General features: G+C 41.8%; 1 protein-coding gene across 46 annotated transcripts in view; it reads left to right on the top strand.

Annotated features, from left to right (window-relative positions):
- Positions 1 to 16,643: 16,643 nt before the first annotated feature.
- Positions 16,644 to 23,300, top strand: part of afdna (afadin, adherens junction formation factor a) — a 132,325-nt gene continuing 125,668 nt past the window's right edge. For all 46 annotated transcript variants that reach the window (XM_090242933.1, XM_021611946.3, XM_090242916.1 and 43 more), the window contains exon 1: positions 16,644 to 17,338. In XM_090242933.1, coding sequence (XP_090099059.1) covers positions 17,237 to 17,338 — 102 coding nt within the window. In that variant the 5' untranslated portion in view covers positions 16,644 to 17,236. The remainder of the gene's footprint in view (positions 17,339 to 23,300) is intronic.

The raw sequence follows: 23,300 nt of genomic DNA, 5'->3' as shown, positions 1-23,300 counted from the left end.
GTCAGGGAAAATGTATGGAGTAAAAAGTACATTATTTTCTTTAGGAATGTAGTGAAGTAAAAGTACTCCAAAATATAAATTGTAAAGTAAAGTACAGATACCCCAAAAAACTACTTAGTAGTACTTTTACTTAAGTAACTTACACCACTGCTGGGCCTGTATCACTAGGATGTAGGTCACATCCTATATGACTGTCGCACTATAGGGGTCTTTCCTGAATCTCAGCCATATGAATGGAGTAGACTGAGACCACCTATTTAAGCTACCAGAGTGTATCAGAGAGGGTGGTCATCCTTGCAGTGCAGTGTGACATGCAACTACTTGACATGTTAAGAGACGTTTAGTGTATTTAAAAACCTGCATGCTTAGCCTAGCTCCCCCAGCCACCACATGACCTTACGTGAGCTCATTCGTTTTTCCTGACTGTGTGTGTGTGTGTGTTAGAGGTCGACCGATTAATCGGAATGGCCGATTAATTAGGGCCGATTTCAAGTTTTCATAACAATTGGAAATCGGTATTTTTGGACACCGATTTTGCCAGTTTTTTTTGTTATTATTATAATTTTTTTACACCATTATTTAATCTTCATTTAACTAGGCAAGTCAGTTAAGAACACATTCTTATTTTCAATGACGGCCTAGGAACGGTGGGTTAACTGCCTCGTTCAGGGGCAGAACGACAGATTTTCACCTTGTCAGCTCGGGGGATCTAATCTTGCAACCTTACAGTTAACTAGTCCTTGTGCACTCCACAAGGAGACTGCCTGTTACGCGAATGCAGTAAGCCAAGGTAAGTTGCTAGCTAGCATTAAACTTATCTTATAAAAACAATCAATCAATCATAATCACTAGTTAACTACACATGCTTGATGATATTACTAGATATTATCTAGCGTGTCCTGTGTTGCATATAATCTGACTGAGCATACAAGCATACAAGTATCTAAGTATCTGACTGAGCGGTGGTAGGCAGAAGCAGGCACGTAAACACTCATTCAAACAGCACTTTCATGCGTTTTGCCAGCAGCTCTTCGTTGTGCATCAAGCATTGTGCTGTTTATGACTTCAAAGCCTATCAGCTCCCGAGATGAGGCTGGTGTAACCGATGTGAAATGGCTGGCTAGTTAACGTGCGCTAATAGCGTTTCAAACATCACTCGCTCTGAGCCTGTGGTTGTTTCCCTTGCTCTGCATGGGTAACGCTGCTTCGAGGGTGGCTGTTGTCGTTGTGTTCCTGGTTCGAGCCCAGGGAGGAGCGAGGAGAGGGACGGAAGCTATACTGTTACACTGGCAGGACTAAAGTGCCTATAAGAACATCCAATAGTCAAAGGTTAATGAAATACAAATGGTATAGAGAGAAATAGTCCTATAATTCATATGATAACTACAACCTAAAGCTTCTTACCTGGGAATATTGAAGACACGTGTTAAAAGGAACCACCAGCTTTCATATGTTCTCATGTTCTGAGCAAGGAACTTAAACGTTAGCTTTCTAACATGGCACTTTTACACTTTGTTTTTTCATTATTTAAACCAAATTGAACATGTTTCATTATTTATTTGAGGCTAAATTGATTTTATTGATGTATTATATTAAGTTAAAATAAGTGTTAATTCAATATTGTTGTAATTGTCATTATTACAAATAAAAAATAAAAAAAATAGGCCGATTAATCGGTATCGGCTTTTTTTGGGTGGTCCTCCAATAATCGGTATCAGTATCGGCGCTGAAAAATCATAATCGGTCTATCGGTGTGTGTGTGCCATGTGTTTGCCAGGTGTGTGTGTGCCATGTGTGTGCCATGTGTGTGCCAGGTGTGTGTGCCATGTAGTGGAGCAGGCGAGACCTGTTTTTCCTGCTGATAGCCGCTGGTGACAGTGACAGGTGTGAGTCACTTTCAGACTGCCCATTGTTAACCGTTTGCTGATGTAAATGCAGGATCTGTGGGGCATTTTCTGTTGCTGCCCCCAGCACAATGCACAATGGCAGACAGACGCTGACACCACCACAAAATGTATTTATTTAGCAAAAGCGACATTGGGCCTCTGACGTGTTTGTGCCCCACAACAACAGAAATGGGGGGGAAGAGAGAATGAAAGAAAGGGAGGGTGGGTGCACAAAAAACAAATAGTCTGTAGAATAGTCTAGTATGATTGGCTGAGTTTGACCCTGATACCCTTGATACAGGTTTCCATGGAAACATACTTCTGAATCTACTTCACTAGATCTGCAACACTCAAACATATGCAAATTGGTTGTGTTATTGCATCAGAAAAAAGCCTATAAAACCAAGGGGCACAAAGACTGTGAGGGGCCAGCCTGGACACCCAACCCCTCCCCCTTGGCCAACTGGTGCCAAGACAGATATAGTGCCATCTTGCCAATCTGGAGACCCTGGTTCACCCCCCCCCCACCCCCACCCCACCCCTCCCACCACCCTAAATAAACAGACCAGACACCATCGACTAAGCTTTGGCCGAAGGATGTCTCTGTCTGTGTGCTTGTGGGTTCTATTTTTGCGCAATGAAACACTTGAACAGTCAGCGTGGAACAGTAACCACTGGTTCTAATGGAGATGAAAAGAGGCTTGTGACAGCAGTTTGTAGAGAGAGGGGAAGCATGAGGCGAAAGGGGGGGGGGGGACATATGGGCGTTACGTAGGGGATGTTAATGATAGGATTGCCTGGCTGATGCCTGGAATAATAAGGAACGTCAAGGTCGAACGTAGAGAGAGAGCGGGAGAGTTCCCTTCTGCAAAATAAATTATTCAGCTCCTCTTTTGTCTCCCACTCCTCTTCTCAGGGCTTTGTTGGAATGGCCCTGACAGGTTTATTCTAGCTCTGCCTCTGTCTTTGGAGTGGGATGTGTTGCCTGCTTGCCTACGTCGCCTTCACAAGGCTTCAGACTGCTCAAAATGCCCCGTTAATTAGACTGCCAAATTACAGCCCTGACGCTTCCTTGCAGGTGACTGTGGGAAATGCATGTTCTTCAAGTGCTCTTTTATTCCAAGGACCAGGAGAAGAAACAGCAGCTACAGGGAAGGGGTTTTGTTGTTAAGATGCATCTCTTGAGATGTGGTCTTAGATAAGCTGATGAAATGGGGTAAATTATTCATGTGAATAATCAGTTAATATAAGTAGGGGCTGGATTCTCTTTCTGGCCATGTGAGATGACCAGGACTAACTGGGCTATAGTTCTATAATTATAATGTGTGTATATATAAGATAGATGTTTCTCCAACTTCCTCCCTATACAGTTGAAGTCGGAAGTTTACATACACTTAGGTTGGAGTCATTAAAACTTGTTTTTTAACCACTCCACGAATGTATTGTTAACAAATGATAGTTTTGGCAAGTCGGTTAGGACATCTTCTTTGTGCATGACACAAGTAATTTTCCAACAATTGTTTACAGACAGATCATTTATAATTCATTGTATCACAATTCCAGTGGGTCAGAAGTTTACATGCACTAAGTTGACTGTGCCTTTAAACAGCTTGGAAAATTCCAGAAAATGATGTAATGGCTTTAGAAGCTTCTGATAGGCTAATTGACATCCTTTGAGTCAATTGGAGGTGTACCTGTGGATGTATTTCAAGGACTACCTTCAAACTCAGTGCCTCTTTGCTTGACATCATGGGAAAATCAAATGAAATCAGCCAAGACGTCAGAAGAAAAATGTAGACCTCCACAAGTCTGGTTCATCCTTGGGAGCAATTTCCAAACGCCTGAAGGTACCACTCTCATCTGTAGAAACAATAGTACGCAAGTATATTCACCATGAGACCACGTAGCCGTCATACTGTTCAGGAAGGAGATGCATTCTGTCTCCTGGAGATGAACGTACTTTGGTGCGAAAAGTGCAAATCAATCCCAGAACAATAGCAAAGGACCTTGTGAAGATGCTGGAGGAAACAGGTACAAAAGTATCTATATCCACAGTAAAACGAGTCCTATATCGACATAACCTGAAAGGCCGCTCAGCAAGGAAGAAGCCACTGCTCCAAACCTCCATAAAAAAGCCAGACTACGGTTTGCAAATGCACATGGGGACAAAGATTGTATTTTTTGGAGAAATGTCCTCTGGTTTGATGAAATAAAAATAGAACTATTTGGCCATAATGACCATCTTTATGTTTGGAGGGAAAAGGGGATGCTTGCATGCCGAAGAACACCATCCCAACCGTGAAGCATGGGGGTGGCAGCATCATGTTGTTGGGGTGCTTTGCTGCTGGAGGAACTGGTGCACTTCACAAAATAGACAGCATCATGAGTCAGGAAAATTATGTGGATATGTTGAAGCAACATCTCAAGACATCAGTCAGCAAGTTAAAGCTTGGTCGTAAATGGGTCTTCCAAATGGACAATGACCCCAAGCATACTTCCAAAGTTGTGACAAAATGGCAACAAAGGACAACAAAGTCAAGGTATTGGTGTGGCCACCACAAAGCCCTGACCTCAATCCTATAGAACATTTGTGGGCAGAACTGGAAAAGCGAGTGCGAGCAAGAAGGCCGACGCACCTGACTCAGTTTCACCAGCTCTGTCAGGAGGAATTGGCCAAAATTCACCCAACTTATTGTGGGAAGCTTGTGGAAGGCTCCCCGAAACCATTGACCCAAGTTAAACAATTTAACGGCAATGCTACCAAATACTAATTGAGTGTATGTAAACTTCTGACCCACTGGGAATGTGATGAAAGAAACGACATTCCAAAAGCTGTACTAATAAAAGCTCTACTATTATTCTGACATTTCACATTCTTAAAATAAAGTGGTGATCCTAAATGACCTAAGACAGGGAATTTAAACTAGGATTAGATGTCAGGAATTGTGAAACACTGAGTTTAAATGTATTTGACTTAGGTGTATGTAAACTTCAGACTTCAACTCTACATAAGAGTGTCTAGTTTGAGAAACAGATGCCTCACAAGTCCTCAACTGGCAGCTTCATTAAATAGTACCCACAAAACACCAGTCTCAACGTCTACAGTGAAGAGGCGACTCCGGGATGCTGGCCTTTTAGGCATAGTTCCTCTGTCCAGTGTCTGTGTTCTTTTGCCCATCTTAATCTTTTCTTTTTATTGGCCAGTCTGAGATAATGCTTTTTCTTTGCAAGTCCATATTATGGCAAGAACAGCTCAAATAAGCAAAGAGAAACGACATTCCATCATTACTTTAAGACAGTCAGTACGGAACATTTCAAGAACTTTGAAAATTGAAAAGTGCAGTCGCAAAAAACATCAAGCGCTCATGAGGAATGCCACAGGAAAGGAGAGTTACCTCTACTGCAGAATATAGGTTCATTAGAGTCACCAGCCTCAGACATTGCAGCCCAAATAAATGCTTCACAGAGTTCAAGTAACACACATCTCAACATCAACTGTTCAGAGGAGACTGCTTGAATCAGGCCTTCATGGTCGAATTGCTGCAAAGAAACCACTACTAAAGGACACCAATAAAAATAAGAGACTTGCTTGGGCCAAGAAACCCGAGCAATGGACATTAGACCGGTGAAAATCTGTCCTTTGGTCTGAGTCCAAATTGGTGATGGAGAGTGATGAAGCGCTGCATCAGATGACCATCAGATGACCTGGCCTTCACAATTACCCGACCTCAACCCAACTGAGATGGTTCGGGATGAGTAGGACTGCAGAATGAAGGAAAAGCAGCCAACAAGTGCTCAGTATATGTAGGAACTCCTTCAAGACTGTTGGAAAAGCATTCCATGTGAAGCTGGTTGAGAGAATGCCAAGAGTGTGCAAAGCTGTCATCAAGGCAAAGGGTGCCTATTTTGAAGAATCTAAAATCTAAAATATATTTTGATTTGTTTAACACTTTTTTGGTCACTACATGATTCCATGTGTTATTTCATTTGATGTCTTCACTATTATTCTACAATGTAGAAAAAAAAGAAAAACCCTTGAATGAGTAGGTGTGTCCAAACTTTCAACTGTACATTTTGTTGATTGATTGATTGATTGAACTGACAAAATAACTTTATCAGGAGTAAGAGGGAGGATGAGACACACCTCATTTGTTGTTGACTCATGTTCTTATATGACACTGTCACTTCCCCTTTATTGGGACATCATCAGCCACCTTGCCTACAGTACATGATTGTCACTTGATGCCAGTACAAGCAGGTATGACAGCTTTTTGACACGTTGTCTAGCATTGCAAGGAGATGTCAGATCGTGAATTACGCCCACACTCAATCTTCAGGGCTGCCAGTATCAGACTGATCTGTTGTCTCTCTGTATTGGTAAACATCTGGAAACTAGCCTGGATAGTCACACACCTACTGAAAGCTATGTTCAATCACACTCAAAACACAATGTTAGCACTTTACAATGTTACCGCACAGTGTCGCAGCAATGCTGATGCCAATGCTTTGATTTAATTGGGAGTCAGTTGTCTAGATGCCTTTGTCTTTGTGGCTGTTATGTTTTCCATGACATTGTCTGGTGATAACAAAAGCCTACTTAATAAAGTGGCGCTGAGGGATGGGAAGATTGAGGCTACACACTCGTGAAACAGTGCATGAAAAGCAGCGCTCGCTCAAGCACAACGTCCTTTCAAATAGGGCTGGCCTGGCTGGCTGACACAGTGTGGAATGCACTAACCACAAGCAGGAGCCCAGTTTGTAGGGCTGCTCGCTGTAGAGTGCAGGGGGGACGTGGGCCCCATGCTGGACATAAAAGGCTGGGATGGTACATTCCTCGCCGGCTGGACAATGCCAGAGAGGAATGACACTTTTTCAAGGGCAGGCAGCTCAGTTAATCTAGCTAGCAACCCCCCTGTACCTCCCAGTTAAGGCCTAGCTGGGCAGGGCTTTGTGAAGCTGGGACAAGTAGGCTGCTGTGTGGGCATCCTTCGCCAGCCAGTCTGTATACCTCTGTCATTATGAGACTATAGCGCTGTATATAGTGCCTTTGGAAAGTATTCACACCCCTGGACTTTTTCCACATTTTGTTACGTTACAACCTTATTCTAAAATTGATTAAATAAATACAAATCCTCAGCAATCAACACACAATACCCAATAATGAAAAAGTGAAAACAGGTTTTTAGACATTTTTGCAAATGTATAATGTTTTTAAAAACACATTTGGAACCACCAAGACTCTTCCTAGAGCTGGCTGCCCAGCCAAACTGAGCAATGGGGGAGAAGGGCCTTGGTCAGGAAGGTGACCAAGAACCTGATGGTCACTCCAGAGCTCCCGAGTTCCTCTGTGGAGATGGGAGAACCTTCCAGAAGGACAACCATCTCTGCAGAACTCCACCAATCAGGCTTTTATGGTAGAGTGGCCAGACAGAAGGCACATGACAGCCCGCTTGGAGTTTTCCATAAGGCACCTGAAGACTCTCACACCATGAGAAACAAGATTCTCTGGTCTGATGAAACCAAGATTAAACTCTTGAATCCTGAATGCCAAGCGTTACATCTGGAGGGAACCTGGCACCATCCCTACAATGAAGCATGGTGGTGGCAGCATCATGCTGTGGGGATGATTTTCAGCTGCAGGAACTGGGAGACTAGTTGGGAAAGATGAGCGGAGCAATGTTCCGGGAGATCCTTTTATTTATTTGTATTAAAATTGTACTCCCTTTTCCTCCCCAATTTCGTCATTTCCAATTGATAGTTACAGTTTTGTCCCATCGCTGCAACTTGGGAAATGCGGCGGTCGAGAGCTGTGCGTCCTCCGAAATACAACCCTGCCAAGCCGCACTGCTTCTTGACACAATGCACGCTTAACCCGGAAGCCAGCCGCACCAATGGGTCGCCTCATGGGTCTCCTGGTCGCGACCGGCTGCGACACAGACATGTACCGAACCAGAATCTGTAGTAACGCAGCTAGCACTGCGACACATTGCCTTAGACCGCTGCACCACTCAGGATGCAGTACTGAGAAATTCTTGATGAAAACCTGCTCCAGAGCGCTCAGAACCTCAGACTGGGTTGAAAGTTAACCTTCCAACAGGACAACAACCCTAAGCACACAGCCAAGCAGGAGTGGCTTTGGGACAAGTCTCTGAATGTCCTTGAGTGGCCCAGCCAGAGCCCGGACTTGAACCTGATCAAATATCTCTGGAGGAACCTGATCGAACATCTCTGGAGGGACTTGAAAATAGCTGTGCAGCAATGCTCCCCATCCAACTTGACAGAGGATCTGCAGAGAAGAAAGGGAGAAACTCCCCAAATGCAGGTGTGCCAAGCTTGTAGCGTCATACTTAAGAAGACTCAAGGTTGTAATCGCTACCAAAGGTGTTTCAACAAAGTACTGAGTAAAGGGTCTGAATATTTATGTAAATCTTGTGTTTAGATTGATGAGGGGGAAAAAAAACAATTTAATCCATTTTAGAATAAGTCTGTAACCCGCCTGAAAATAAGGGAGTGGTCATATAAATCACAGTGCTAAAATGTAACATTAGCTTTTCTTCTGGTCAAGTCAGTGGGCACTGGGTCGATAGTTATGGCTGCTCTTTGATAGGCTCTGTGGCTTAATGAGGTGAGGCTTCCTCCATGCCAAGCCATTGCCACGGAAACTGCGTTCGGTGCCAGAGAGGCTCCTCAGGGAGGAGAGGCGGGCGGGCACTGTCTGCCCACAGCCCACCATCTCCATTTAATCAGCGGGGAGAAAGGAGCTCTTGAGAGAAGACACTTTCTCCAAGTCGTCCTGTGGGTCAGTGAGTAAGAGAGAGAGAGAGAGCTGCTTGACGCATTGCCTGCCTGTAAAACCACACTAATATCAAGCCCAGCTGTGAGGGAGGAGGGTTACGAGGAGCCAAGTGCCTGCAATTTTTCGAGGTTAGGGGAGCTCTGTTCCCATTCAGGGCCCATTTGTTTGCTAACTTAAGGGAGGATACATAGTTTTACTGCTGTGGTGTGTTCAATCATTGAGTGAGTGGGAAAGGTTTTCGAATGAAGCCTGCAGTATGTTGAGTCATTATGGGAGAAACGGTGTGAGAAGAAAGTCTCACAAACTGCTTTATTTGGCTAATAAAACATGTTGTACACCAAGGAGGTGGGGGTTACTAATTGTCTCTTTAGTGGGGCAGTGAACAACATTAAGCAATTCTGAGGGCCTATAATAAAAAATGAACTGAGTAGAAATGCAAAGGTGCACTGCACACATACAGTATCAAAACATCTGTTTGTCCTTATTATAACCCTCCACCATTTCATAAAGAATTCATCACTCCTACTCTGTACTAGTGTTTCACCTTTTTAAGCCATGTTCCTTCCAAATGTCACTGTGTATGGTTGCACTACCTACCGTTCAACGCCTTGTCTGCTACAGTCTGGCCTCTTAGAACAATGGAATGATCTTCAGATTAGTGTTTGGGGCTGTGACTCTCCCCACATCTTACCACTGTGTCCTTCTCACGGCGTCCCTGGGTAATGGAACCAGGCAGCTTTGCTGCATCTGTTCTCTCAGGTTTGTCAGTTGAGAAGAAGCCACTGGAGAATTTTTAAAAGTCTCACCAATTTTAGAACATCCAATCCCTCAAAGTCCTTTCAGCTGTCCGACTAAGACTTTATTGTCTTTCTTGATAACATAGCGCACATTTAAGTAGACTATTTTTCATACTGTCATAATAGGTAATTGCCCTCTTTGCCTTGTCAGTTCTTATTGTTTCCCATCCTATTTTATAATATCACATTTATGGTGCTAAACGGCTCACATTTAGCTACTGATCATTGCGAGCACTAATCCCATCCATTTGCAATTTGAGGAGAGTAAGAAGTGAAGGTCAGATAATGCTTTACTACACAAATTGACCCGAGATACCCATTCCTCACCTCTGGTCTTAGTGCCAACTGTACTCTACCTCCTCTCTAATACCAGGCATTCTGGGTAGTAACGTCTCTTCCAGATTACTGCCCTCCCTTACTCCACAAATTGACCCGAGATACCCATTCCTCACCTCTGGTCTTAGTGCCAACTGTACTGTACTTCCACTCTAATACCAGGCATTCTGGGTAGTAACGTCTCTTCCAGATTACTGCCCTCCCTTACTCCACAAATTGACCCGAGATACCCATTCCTCACCTCTGGTCTTAGTGCCAACTGTACTCTACCTCCTCTCTAATACCAGGCACCCTTCCAGATTACTGCCCTCCCTTACTCCACAAATGGAACTGGACACCACAAACCATATGTGATATTTAGCCCCTCTCTCCTCCTCCTCCTTCTGTAAAGAATGTTAAATGTGTGGGTGGCACTGGCAGACACAGGTAAAAACGACTCACTGGTAATGAGTCTCTTTCGGTTTCTGTTCTATGACTTACAGATGGTAAGGGTAGCTCAGCAAGACAAAAAAAAAAAGATGTTCCACATTGTTTCTCGTTTTGTTTCCCATTCTACAGCTGTAGGTAACCCAACCCATTCGTCTGCTCCAAATGGAAATTCCAGCTAACACAGCCTCCTATATTATCTGTCTTCATAGTCCGGTATGACAGCCCACATGGAAACACATTACAGTTTACAGAATACTACAGTATTTACTATAGAATTCAATAGTAAACTTTAGTTTAGCAGACGACACCATTTTATATACTTCCGGCCCGTTCTTGGACACTGTGCTATCTAACCTCCAAACGAGCTTCAATGCCATACAACACTCCTTCCGTGGCCTCCAACTGCTCTTAAACGCTAGTAAAACCAAATGCATGCTTTTCAACCGTTCGCTGCCTGCACCCGCATGCCTGACCAGCATCACCACCCTGGATGGTTCCGACCTTGAATATGTGGACATCTATAAGTACCTAGGTGTCTGGCTAGACTGCAAACTCTCCTTCCAGACTCATATCAAACATCTCCAATCGAAAATCAAATCAAGAGTCGGCTTTCTATTCCGCAACAAAGCCTCCTTCACTCACGCCGCCAAACTTATCCTAGTAAAACTGACTATCCTACCGATCCTCGACTTCGGCGATGTCATCTACAAAATTGCTTCCAACACTCTACTCAGCAAACTGGATGCAGTTTATCACAGTGCCATCCGTTTTGTCACTAAAGCACCTTATACCACCCACCACTGCGACTTGTATGCTCTAGTCGGCTGGCCCTCGCTACATATTCGTCGCCAGACCCACTGGCTCCAGGTCATCTACAAGTCCATGCTAGGTAAAGCTCCGCCTTATCTCAGTTCACTGGTCACGATGGCAACACCCACCCGTAGCACGCGCTCCAGCAGGTGTGTCTCACTGATCATTCCTAAAGCCAACACCTCATTTGGCCGCCTTTCGTTCCAGTTCTCTGCTGCCTGTGACTGGAACGAACTGCAAAAATCGCTGAAGTTGGAGACTTTTATCTCCCTCACCAACTTCAAACATCTGCTATCTGAGCAGCTAACTGAATGCTGCAGCTGTACATAGTCTATCGGTTAACAGCCCACCCATTTTTACCTACCTCATCCCCATACTGTTTTTATTTATTTACTTTTCTGCTCTTTTGCACACCAGTATCTCTACCTGCACATGACCATCTGATCATTTATCACTCCAGTGTTAATCTGCAAAATTTTAATTATTCGCCTACCTCCTCATGCCTTTTGCACACAATGTATATAGACTCCCCTTTTTTTTTCTACTGTGTTACTGACTTGTCAATTGTTTACTCCATGTGTAACTCTGTGTTGTCTGTTCACACTGCTATGCTTTATCTTGGACAGGTCGCAGTTGCAAATGAGAACTTGTTCTCAACTAGCCTACCTGGTTAAATAAAGGTGAAATAAAAAAATAAAAAAAATAAAAAAATACTATACTACACACTGTAGTATCCCTCGATCATGTGTACTTATTATAGAATTTTGTAGTATACTGTAGAATACTATAGTAAATACTATAGTGATGTCTGCAAAAACACTACAGTCAGCAAAATCCCTACACTTTTTTTAAACAATAGTAAATACTACAGTATTTAATTTGTATATACCCTTCCCATTCCCCTCCCCCATATCTCAACTGGTGTCACCCATAACTGTGAAAATTAGATGCCATGTATAGACCATATATTGTGTTCCCTACAGGTTATAGAAAAGAGCAGAAGCTCTGAGCTATCCGTTCAGACCCCAGTCCTACCTACAGGTTATGTCAAATTTGCTCTTTTAGTATTTCTCCAGTAGGTTTCCTGAATGAGAAAGTCTCCGCTTCTATGTCAAAGATAATAAAGCAAAAACACTATAGTAAATACAACAGTAATGTTTGCAAAAACTATACTACAGTATTGTACATGCTGCAAAAACACTACAGTAAATACTACAATATACTACAATCCGCAAAAACAATATAGTATACTACAGTAAATACTACAATATTTTTTTCATGTGGGAGCAATCATGAGTGATGTAATTGTGTGTGGGTGTGTGTGTGTTGTGTGTTTGTGTGCGTGTCCGTGTGTGTGTGTGCCTGTGTGTACTTCATTCTCCCTATGACCTCTCCTTGTGAGTTATGGTTTCACATGGTTGTTTCATCTTATTTTATCCAATCTAATGAATTCCATTCTTCCTCTCCCATGACAGACTGATGTTTAGTACACTGACCAGGAACAGAGACATTGTTCTCAGCCTTAATCAGCTAGCTAGCTACTTCAAAACAAACAGTAGTACAGTAGTCATTACTGTAGTTTTATGTTTCTGCTCACAAAAACACTGACTACTGCGGAGAGCCACATTTTCCATGAATGAATTCTCTGTTGAAGCTCATTTGTAAAGCTCTCGTAACAAATTGCTGGGGGGTTATATTCATATGATGTCACCATGGAAATGAAGATGAGAGCGTAGCCTCAGTCTGCTATTCTAAAGGACATATGCAAGAGCTGGCTATATGAATGACTGTCCTTAAGGCCTTCAAGGGGATTTTTATCTAAATGTTATAAAGCTTCGGTTTTGTACAAGCAGTAATTTAACTGAGATGTCCTGGTTGTGTCAAAGAGAAGCTGCAAAACACTCACAGAAGAAAGGCAACATTGATTTAGAAAATGAATAACCAAATAATCAATTTTACTAAGTACTTTACCATTTTAGATTAAAATGTAATCTGTCATATTCAAATGATTTAATCTGGAACAATAGTACTGTATAATGTTGTATATCTGTCTACACAATGGAACTGGAACGGAACTGCAGAGCAAGATGGCCTCTCATTGGTTGCCTCCCCTACTGGACCAATAAGAGCAATACGACAGGAGGGCCATTGCTCTGTGAACCAGAAACACTACCCATGATGCCCTCATCAATATGCACTGTCTAGTCTACTGTATCTTTATTAGCAGCTTGGCAGGGCTCCACCACAGACTCCTTTTTGTGCTCCTTGATTGATGTCCTATTGTCCAGTGTGGTGCCAAGGAGACAATTAATCTATATGTAGCAGTTGTGGAGGCAGCACCTTCCTGTGGGCTCAAAGTCTTCTATTATGGCAAGGCTGACTTCCTGTAACTTTAAACTGGCTTTGAATGGGGTCAGTCTTTCAAAGCACAAGCCTCATATCTAAAGCCTCATATCTAAAACTTTTTGAATTAATTTAGGTTTAACTTTTTAAATATAAATTCCTGAGCATTTCACATAGTGAAAGTATTAACCAAAAGTAGGCTATTAACCATTGAGTTGTTGATAACCTACTGTAAACCTATTCAGAATGACTAAATATGTGTGGAAGTATATACTGAACTGAAAAAGTTCTGTCTGACACAGTAGAAGTTAAAACCACAGCAGGAAACCATATTAGCAGATAACTTCCGGTCTGGGGTTATACAGTATGTCTCCACCTCAGTGGCCACAGAATACAGCACAGAGTGTATACAGTAGTACACAGTAGTATACAGAATACAGTAGTGTTTCAGCATCCTTAAAATGATGACAGTGGGAATAGGTACACCTTTCCCCTAAATATTTATATGTTTTAAAGAGCTAATATTTCACAAGTAATGTGATTTTTTACTGTACCTTTGCTTAAATGCAAATGTTTCTCCAAACTCCTCTCCACTCTCTTAGGTCCTTATTAGTGTAAACAAATGTGAATGATTTGTATTTCTCACTGCCTGAAGGCCATGACATAATTACCCGACTCCTCCGCACAACACCTGCGCCATGGCAACAATAACAAACTTCAACTGCATGCCCATGCTTACAGCAGGTTGATGAGGGAGTTTTGGTTGACTTTTTTCTTAAAATAGCTATGTACTTTATAAATTGTTTCTTTATCAAAAGTACGATTCATAGGCATCTATATTGACCTGACTGACCTATTCTTGCTCAGGTGTTACATTCAGTATTTTGAGTATACTGTGCATTCACTGTCAACAGTTGCCATTTTGACCATCAAATCCAAACTCTGCCAGAGCAAATATTTATACAGCCCTGTCTGCCTCGACACCTTGGCTGGAGCTGTTCCAATCTAAGCCTCTTTGGTGTGACACGTAACAGGATGGCACAGGGTTGAGAGAGAGGTCTCAAAGGACACTGTCACTGTAAAAAACACCATTATATTGCTGGTGCTGCAGCTGATTAATGTATTGGCCACTCCAAGGTCACACCTTGATTGAGACCTTCCTCCTGACATCTAGAATATGGCTGTAATAAAGACTGTTCTGATTCTCAGGGTAAATGTGTCTTCTCCAGTGTACAGTTGAACTTGAATAAAGTCAAGAGAGCCTCTCTCTAACCTTAAGTGTGTTGTGTATTTGTTTGGTAGGCTGATCTCAAATGTGAAATTCATCACGTCTGTGAGAGGTTCCTTTTTCGGGGACGCAATTCATTTGACAGTGTGTTTTCACACCCAATAACAAAATCTAGCCACTGTTACACTTTTCCAAGACATCTGCACAACCTTTGGGATGGTGGAGAAGTCAACTCAATCAGCAGAATGTGACTTGTTTAAGTTGTGATGACACATTATTGCTGTTTAGTACCATGGTGACATAGAAAATGTTATTTGCCTTTGTCAATTTTAGGTTAGCTATTCTTTTGATGATATTTTGCATACATGTTGACAACATTAAATATACTGTATACAGTAACATGTCCTTTGCATCTAATATCTAAACATTTCCCCAGGGATGCATTCAGTTTGGTTCAACTTTTTCTATGTTGCATGATGGTTTATACTGAATTACACACGTTTCCCCTAAACGGTATGGACCGTTCTGTTTCCTGCAGTCAAATGACCTAATGGCTTCAAGGGTCGAATGGTATATTTTTTAAATTAATTAATTATTAATTAATTAATTCATAATTAATAAATCCAGTATTTCCAGTGTAATATCGGGATGCAAACTCAACATTTAATACATTTCAACTCTATATCTGAAATGTCTTATTTTTTTAAGCCCATAGCCATGTGTATGAGGTGTGTACTTTTGTTTCACAGTATATTTGTTTAAGACTACCAAGAAACACTCTGCGTGACCCTGATTTAGCCCACTGCAGTAATTAATAACCGTTGAGGTATGCTTTCTCCCATTCCATGGGTGTGGAGATGTGTGGCCTGATCAATATGGGTGTGATCATTTTAAAACACATTTATCCTGCAGCACACAGCATGCACAATCACTCTCTGGGTAAACATAATCCCACCATTCTCCAACTGGTCGTTCAGTACCATTTCCTTTGAATTAAACGTTGCACACTGTTCTGTTGAACTCAACACACTCCAGTTTTCCAACACACATATCTCCCTCTGTTGGCCAGGCTAGGGATAAGGCTAATTTAATTGTGATAATTGAAATTCCATTATGGTGTGAAATGTGTCCCCTGATATAGATATAAAATGGTGGGAGGTGAAATCACACCTCTGCAAAAAGAGCCATGCTAGCACAAGCATTCATCAGCTCAGTAAAATGGCACAAAGCAAAAGTAGTCAGTTACAAGGTAAAAACAGAAATTAAGATGGACTAAACCATAGTAATTTTCATTCACAATATATGTCCAACTGAATGTTACTGACTGACCTTGTCTTTATTTACTTGTGTCTGATGGAATGATTGGTGCATTTAGATGTCCTCTTAGATGAAGAGTAAAGTACTATCTTAGTAGACAGAAAACATCCATTTATCCTCTGATTTCTACTCTATCCCCTGGCCCTGGTATAAAAATGCTTTGTCTTGCTCTGTAGGATGGTATAGACTCTACTTAGCTGTATCGTGCCCAGCCATGTGTGCCCATATAGCCTTAGCACGCAGGCAGCCCAGTACTGACGCAATGTAATGATGTAAATGAACTCATATTCTGTCAGTGGCCACAGTAGCCCTGCCTGCCTCATTGACTTGACTGCTGCCCAGGACTGCACAGCTGGGCTCGTCAGGTCTAATGTGATGCTGTCTGACTGTGCACGCCCCATGGCCCTTCCACTTTCGCATGAGCACAGGAGCGAAAGCTACGCCGGATAGGCCACACAGACATGAGCCAAAGCTCTGTTCATCCCAATTTTTATGATCCCATTCAACATGACATTATCCTGTCTGACAATTACAGCACACACTAAAGCAAGAGGTTTATTCAATGCTGACCTTTCCAACGCTTTTAGTCTAGATCATTGTACCAAACTTACTTCAGAGTCTCAGTGGGTGTGGTCACAGGATGATGGCATTGCCATGGTAGCCAGTGTGACATTCAACCATATTGTTCAACCTGCTGACTCAGATCTGTTTGGGGACCAGGAGGGAGACAGGGTTCCCTTCAATGCTTGTTTACTTGATAAAACACATAGGCCAACTGTCATTTTAGATTACATAGAATTAGATGACAATTTACACAAATACGTCATATTTTCCTGAAAAGATTCAGTAGTCATTAAATTACAGTAAAATACAATGACCTGTCTGTGAATTTACAAAGTTTCATTGACCATTCTCAAATGACAATTGAAATGTTTATATATTTATTGTATTGACTGGACACTGTACTGGAGTCGAACTAGTTAACGCAGGGAAAGGCACACATCACTGTTGTGCTCGTGCAGGGCAAATTGTAAGGGCGTGAGCGCGCGCTGAAATAGTCCCATTTGCTTCCCTGGGAGAGAGAACCGGGTGCGGTAAGCGAGAGAGGAGAACGCGGAAACAGCAGGAGCGGTCCGCAAGAGGTACAGCTACCGGTGACAGCGAAACACTCGAACGGTATAGAACCCAGATCCTGGGTGCATTTTTTTCGTGAAGTTATCGGATCAGAGGCTTTTTTTTTTTTTTATCGCTGTAAGGGGATTTTTCTTCAGTAGAGAGTCATTCGGGATTCAGAATGTCGGGGAGCAGGGAGGAGGAGCGGCGGAAACTAGCCGATATCATTAACCACTGGAACGCCAACCGGCTTGACCTGTTCGAGATCAGCCAACCCACCGAGGTGAGTCCGTGGACCTTCCCTGAGCACAGGCCGCACCCGTAGGGCGAGAGGCAATCATTCCTAAGTGGGAAGAAGACCAGAGGATACGCGTGCGGATTCTCTAGTCTGATAATGAATTATGAAAAACTGTCAACCAAACACATTTGTTAACAAATACCTGTATAGTATTATTGAAATGGTCAAATGACCACAACTGTCTCAAACTCGAAAAACAAATTATCCACACCGTAATCGCAAATCAAACTAGCTACTGAGCTAACCAACCTGACAACAGGATCATTGGCGCCAGCTAACGTGATGTTTGAGAGCTAGCTAGAAAGACAGTTCGAGGCTGTTTTCTTGCTCACCACCAGCAGCACGCTTCGGTTTATAGCTGTGGCAAGTGCATGCAATGGCGGACGAGGTGAATACAGTAATTGATGCAATAGATTGTAAACTTGCAGTCACACTTAACTATTCGCTACCAAGCTAGCTAGCATCTAAACACACACAGATGCAATCCAACGTGGACGGTTACCTGGAAAATCACGACTCCAAATCTCGCTATTTACAGATAGACAAACAATTGTATTGCATTTATTGTGCTGGTTAAAAAAATTAGCTACGTTCACATTGTAAACAAGTGAAGCACACATTAGCTAACAGTAGTAAGCTCATGTCGCTAGGATGTCGTTTGGTCATTTTGTATTTCAGCACCATGATTATGGATAGCAGCAATTTTAAACACCGGCTTCTTTAGTTAGCTATCTTAGATATCATTCTAACGTTATCGAGAGTGTTGAGTTGGGATGATGACTAGCCCAGTCAGTAATGAACTAAAGGAACATAACGTTACTCATTAAAGCCATGTTCTTTGCCACTCATCATGTAGCTATGTCACTAGGCCGTAAGGTAGCTAGTTGGTGTCAATAAGCATTACTTCTACTATATCAAATAAGTGTTTGCTAAGACAATGTTAAATATTTAACCTGTTGCTGGGTGTCTCAATATAGCCCGATGGCTGACTAGCTAGCTAAGCTATCGTTAAATGGTCTGACACTGACCATTTATGATGATGGTTGGTTAGCTAGTTATCTCTTTTCTAATCTATACTAGCTACTAAAATGAGTCGTGTTCTTGCGTCTCCTGTCGTGTTTATATTTATTGCATCCAACACGCACGTGGTTGTTGTTTTTGTCTGATCGGTTTCAGATCTAGCTAATATTTGTTAGTGTGTGTGTGTACAGTTTGCTACATGGGGTAAAGTGTTTTTTAGGCGCGCAGGCAGCAGCCAGCTAACCCCACCTCCTTGCTCCGAGTTGCAAGACAAGTCAAAGCATTGGGGGTGATGGGGGTCCCCTCTGATCCGATTAATTAGCTTTGGACAGAAGGACAGCCTCACTGTCAGCTAGGCCTAACTGTTGCTGCTGTGTTCCTGTAGTCCTGAGTCAGTATTCCCCTGCTCTTATTTAAATTGCTTAAATATAATTTGCTTTTGTAATGGTTTGGTTAACATGTCTCACATGCAACACACACCCCCCTCCCCACTATAGTCATTGCTCTCCACACCCACAACCCTATGTCAATTTTGTATTTCCTCCATTGCTCATGAACTTGCCAACAAAATGTTAGAGATTGTTGGATGTCATTAACATAATAACATTCTGCATCAAGCCTAGAGGTTGACTGATTAATCGGAATCGCCGATTAATTAGGGTCGATTTCAAGTTTTCATAACAATCGCATATAGGTATTTTTGGACACCAATTTGGCCGATTTATTATTTTTTTACACCTTTATTTATAATTTTATATAACTAGGCAAGTCAGTTAACAGATTCTTATTTTCAATGATGGCCTAGGAACGGTGGGTTAACTGCCTTGTTCAGGGGCAGAATGACAGATTTTTACCTTGTCAGCTCAGGGGATTCAATCTTGCAACCTTACAGTTAACTAGTCCAACGCTCTGATTACATTGCACTCCACGAGGAGACTGCCTGTTACACGAATGCAGTAAGAAGCCAGGGTAAGTTGCTAGCTAGCATTAAACTTATCTTATAAAAAACAATTGATCATTCATAATCACTAGTTAACTACACATGGTTGATGATATTACTAGTTTATCTAGCGTGTCCTGCGTTGCATATAATCGATGCGGTGCATAGTCGCGAAAAAGGTCTGTCTTGCTCCAATGTGTACCTAACCATAAACATCCATACCTTTCTTAAAATCAATACACAAGTATATATTTTTAAACCTGCATATTTAGTTAATATTGCCTGCTAACCTGGCTCGTTACAAACTCTGTGAAGACTATTTCTTCCTAACCAAAGACAGCCAACTTCGCCAAACGGGGGATGATTTAACAAAAGCGCATTTGCGAAAAAAGCACAATCGTTGCACGACTGTACCTAACCATAAACATCAATGCCTTTCTTAAAATCAATACACAGAAGTACATATTTTTCAACCTGCATATTTTGCTAAAAGAAATCCAGGTTAGCAGGCAAAATTAACCAGGTGAAATTGTGTCACTTCTCTTGCGTTCATTGCACGCAGAGTCAGTGTATATGCAACAGTTTGGGCTGCCTAATTTGCCAGAATTTTACGTAATTATGACATAACATTGAAGGTTGTGCAATGTAACAGGAATATTTAGACTTATGGATGCCACCCGGCACGGTTCCGTATTTCACTGAAAGAATAAACGTTTTGTTTTTGAGATGATAGTTTCCGGATTCGACCATATTAATGACCTAAGGCTCGTATTTCTGTGTGTTAATATGTTATAATTAAGTCTATGATTTGATAGAGCAGTCTGACTGAGCGATGGTAGGCACCAGCAGGCTCGTAAGCATTCGTTCAAACAGCACTTTCGTGCGTTTTGCCAGCAGCTCGTCGCTGTGCTTCAAGCATTGAGCTGTTTATGACATCAAGCCTATTAACTCCCGAGATTAGGCTGGTGTAACCGATGTGAAATGGTTAGCTAGTAAGCGGGGTGCGCACTAATAGCGTTTCAAACGTCACTTGCTCTGAGACTTGGAGTGGTTGTTCCCCTTGCAGAGGGGTTTTTGTGGTGCGATGGGTAACGCTGCTTCGAGGGTGGCTGTTGTCGATGTGTTCCTGGTTCGAGCCCAGGTAGGGGCGAGGAGAGGGACAGAAGCTATACTGTTACACTGGCAATACTAAAGTGCCTATAAGAACATCCAATAGTCAAAGGTATATGAAACACAAATTGTATAGAGAGAAATTGTCCTATAATTCATATAATAACCTCAACCTAAAACTTTTTACCTTGGAATATTAAAGGAACCACCAGCTTTCATATGTTCTCATGTTCTGAGCAAGGAACTTAAACGTTAGGTTTTTTTACATGGCACATATTGCACTTTTACTTTCTTCTCCAACACTTTGTTTTTACATTATTTAAACCAAATTGAAACTGTTTCATTTTATTTGAGTGCTAAATAGATTTTATTGATGTATAATATGAAGTTAAAATAAGTGTTCATTCAGTATTGTTGTAATTGTCATTATTACAAATATATATATTTTTAAATCGTCCAATTAATCGCTATCAGCTTTTTTGGTCCTCCAATAATCGGTATCAGTGTTAAAAAATCATAATCGGTCGACCTCTAATCAAGGCTTCTATGTCATTTTTAGCCCATGTGTGACAACCGCTCCTTAAGCCAAAAAAGTATACATTTCTTGCAAAGATGTTAATGACATGGTTTTATAGCATGACCCCATGGCTGGTTATTTTAAAGCAGGTGGGTCAGTGTATCTCTTTCCTCTATGTCCTGTGGAATTCACTTCCTTTTTTCCCTCTCCCCTTAAGTCTTGATCAATGCTATAAGATATTCAACTAGTTGTAACTGCTGACCAAGTCTCTATCCTTTGGAGTAGGGCCAAAATACAGTACCAGCAGTCTTTAAAGGCTTACATTTTAAAACCAACCAAACAGCATTTTCCTCACCAACTTCGTATTGATCCTCATTAGCTGCATGGCTTGAGAGAGGGTGGATGGAAACTTTTGACTGGCCCAAATCAAAGCCCTGTGGAGCACTGCATCCTGTCAGAAGGTTGGGTCTGTTTGTCAGAAAACAGTTTTGTCGTAATCCGGGTTTCCATTCCATCCATGTGGAATCCAGGGATTTGATTGTTGGTGTCAGTGGAACGGTTCACCTTTTAGAACCTATCATATACGCCCTCTGTGTGCAATGTGATCCTGGGGGAATGCTGCGTATGTTGACTATGGGTTGGATTGGCCAGAAATTAAGCGCCCGTCTCTTTTGTGTGCTACTGCTACCAACCAAATTAAAGCACAGCTAGTTTTTGTTATATTTTGAATGGAAAGAGGACTGAGTTAGTGATCAGAGCAACATAATGTATATTCAAAAGGAACATCTGACCCTTTGATGGATAATGTTTATTCCCAGTTTGTTTTTAACCATGCTGTTGTGTTCTTCCTTAAACAAGGACAAAGTGAAATACCTTGTTCATTTATCTGCTTTCAACATCCATTAGCAAAAGACTGATGTCAGGTGGCCTTGAGAAGGGGGGGGGGGGGTGTTATTTCTCCAGGTCATGTATAACATGAGAGGTTCTTGTCCTGCAGCCCTCTCTAGCATGTGACTTGTTGCCAGGGTTGGGTAGGTTACTTTCTAAATGTAATCCATTACTAGTTACCTGTCAAATTGTAATCGGTAATGTAACTTTTGGATTACCCAAACTCAGTAACATAATCTGATTACATTCCGTTACTTTTAGATTACTTCCCCCATAACAGCCTCTTAAGGATTGGACACCATTTTGTTCTCAAATTTTTGCCTAAAATGACATACCCAAATCTAACTGCCTGTAGCTCAGGACCTGAAGCAAGGGTATGCATATTCTCATCTTTGAAATTCAAGAGAAATTCACCGATCCCGTAGCGTTTGAGGCATTAGAAGAAGACAGAAATGTATGCTACCAATTGCAGGATAAATCCATGTTAAACTTTACATAGCTGGCCATATATGGATGTTACATTTTACTTAATGGGTTGGTTATGTAGACTTCTTAATTCTAATGATCAATTAGATTTTTAAAATGATAACCTTGGATAAGCTAACACAACGTGCCATTGGAACACAGGAGTCATGGTTTGTGATAATGGGCCTCTGTACGCCTATGTAGATATTCCATTACAAAGTCTAAAAATGGATGTAGGAACTAGAGAGACTTAAAGTAGCAATCAAAAGTGTGCGAGTTTGAGCATGTGTCCTTTAGCATTAATTAGATTGAGCAGTAAATGCCTCACTTTTATTCCATAGGCTGGGATCTGCGTTATGCAGCTGTTGCAAGAGTGCATTTTTTTACTGGCTGTTCACTGGTTTCAAAAACAATGATTGATAGGCAGCTTAGACTTTTTGAATTTAACAATTATTGGGTTCAAATACACATTTAGATTTGTGAACAGCCATCCACAATCCGTAAGGCGCAAATAGAAAAATGACAGAGCAGCAGTGTGATTCACATCAATGTAGCAATGTAGATATCAATAGTAAGTGATATCCGTATCGCCATAGACTACACCACCGCTGTTATCCTTACCTCCAAGCGTTTAATCAAGTTGGATAATCTTTTGATGCTGAAGGCAGTCTCACCATTGGAAGACATGGCTTGGGCTGTAGCCTACAAAAGCATGTTCTACAAAAGCCTGTTCTTGCTCTTTTCCCGCGATCCATCAAACACATTTGGTGTGTCATCATAGTAGTCTCTGATTTATGGTCAGACTTGAACAAATGTAAACTTGTGCCTTTTTTCAATGCTGATTTGAATGTCATTGAGAAAACACAATTTTTCCCCCGCATAAACATTAACCTCTGTGCCAATTCACCACAAACTGTTATATTAACTCATATATTGGAGGTTGTGTGAAGGATTGTGGTTTCATAGAAAGCCCCATGAAATGTGTTGTTTTGAAGAGTGTATTGGAT

Source organism: Oncorhynchus mykiss, chromosome 8 (genome assembly GCF_057628025.1).
Source record: "Oncorhynchus mykiss isolate SJ-2025 chromosome 8, ASM5762802v1, whole genome shotgun sequence".
In the NCBI taxonomy this organism is placed as follows: domain Eukaryota; kingdom Metazoa; phylum Chordata; class Actinopteri; order Salmoniformes; family Salmonidae; genus Oncorhynchus; species Oncorhynchus mykiss.
The sequence above is the reverse complement of the archived record's forward strand: the minus strand, read 5'-3'. Positions and strand labels throughout refer to the sequence as shown.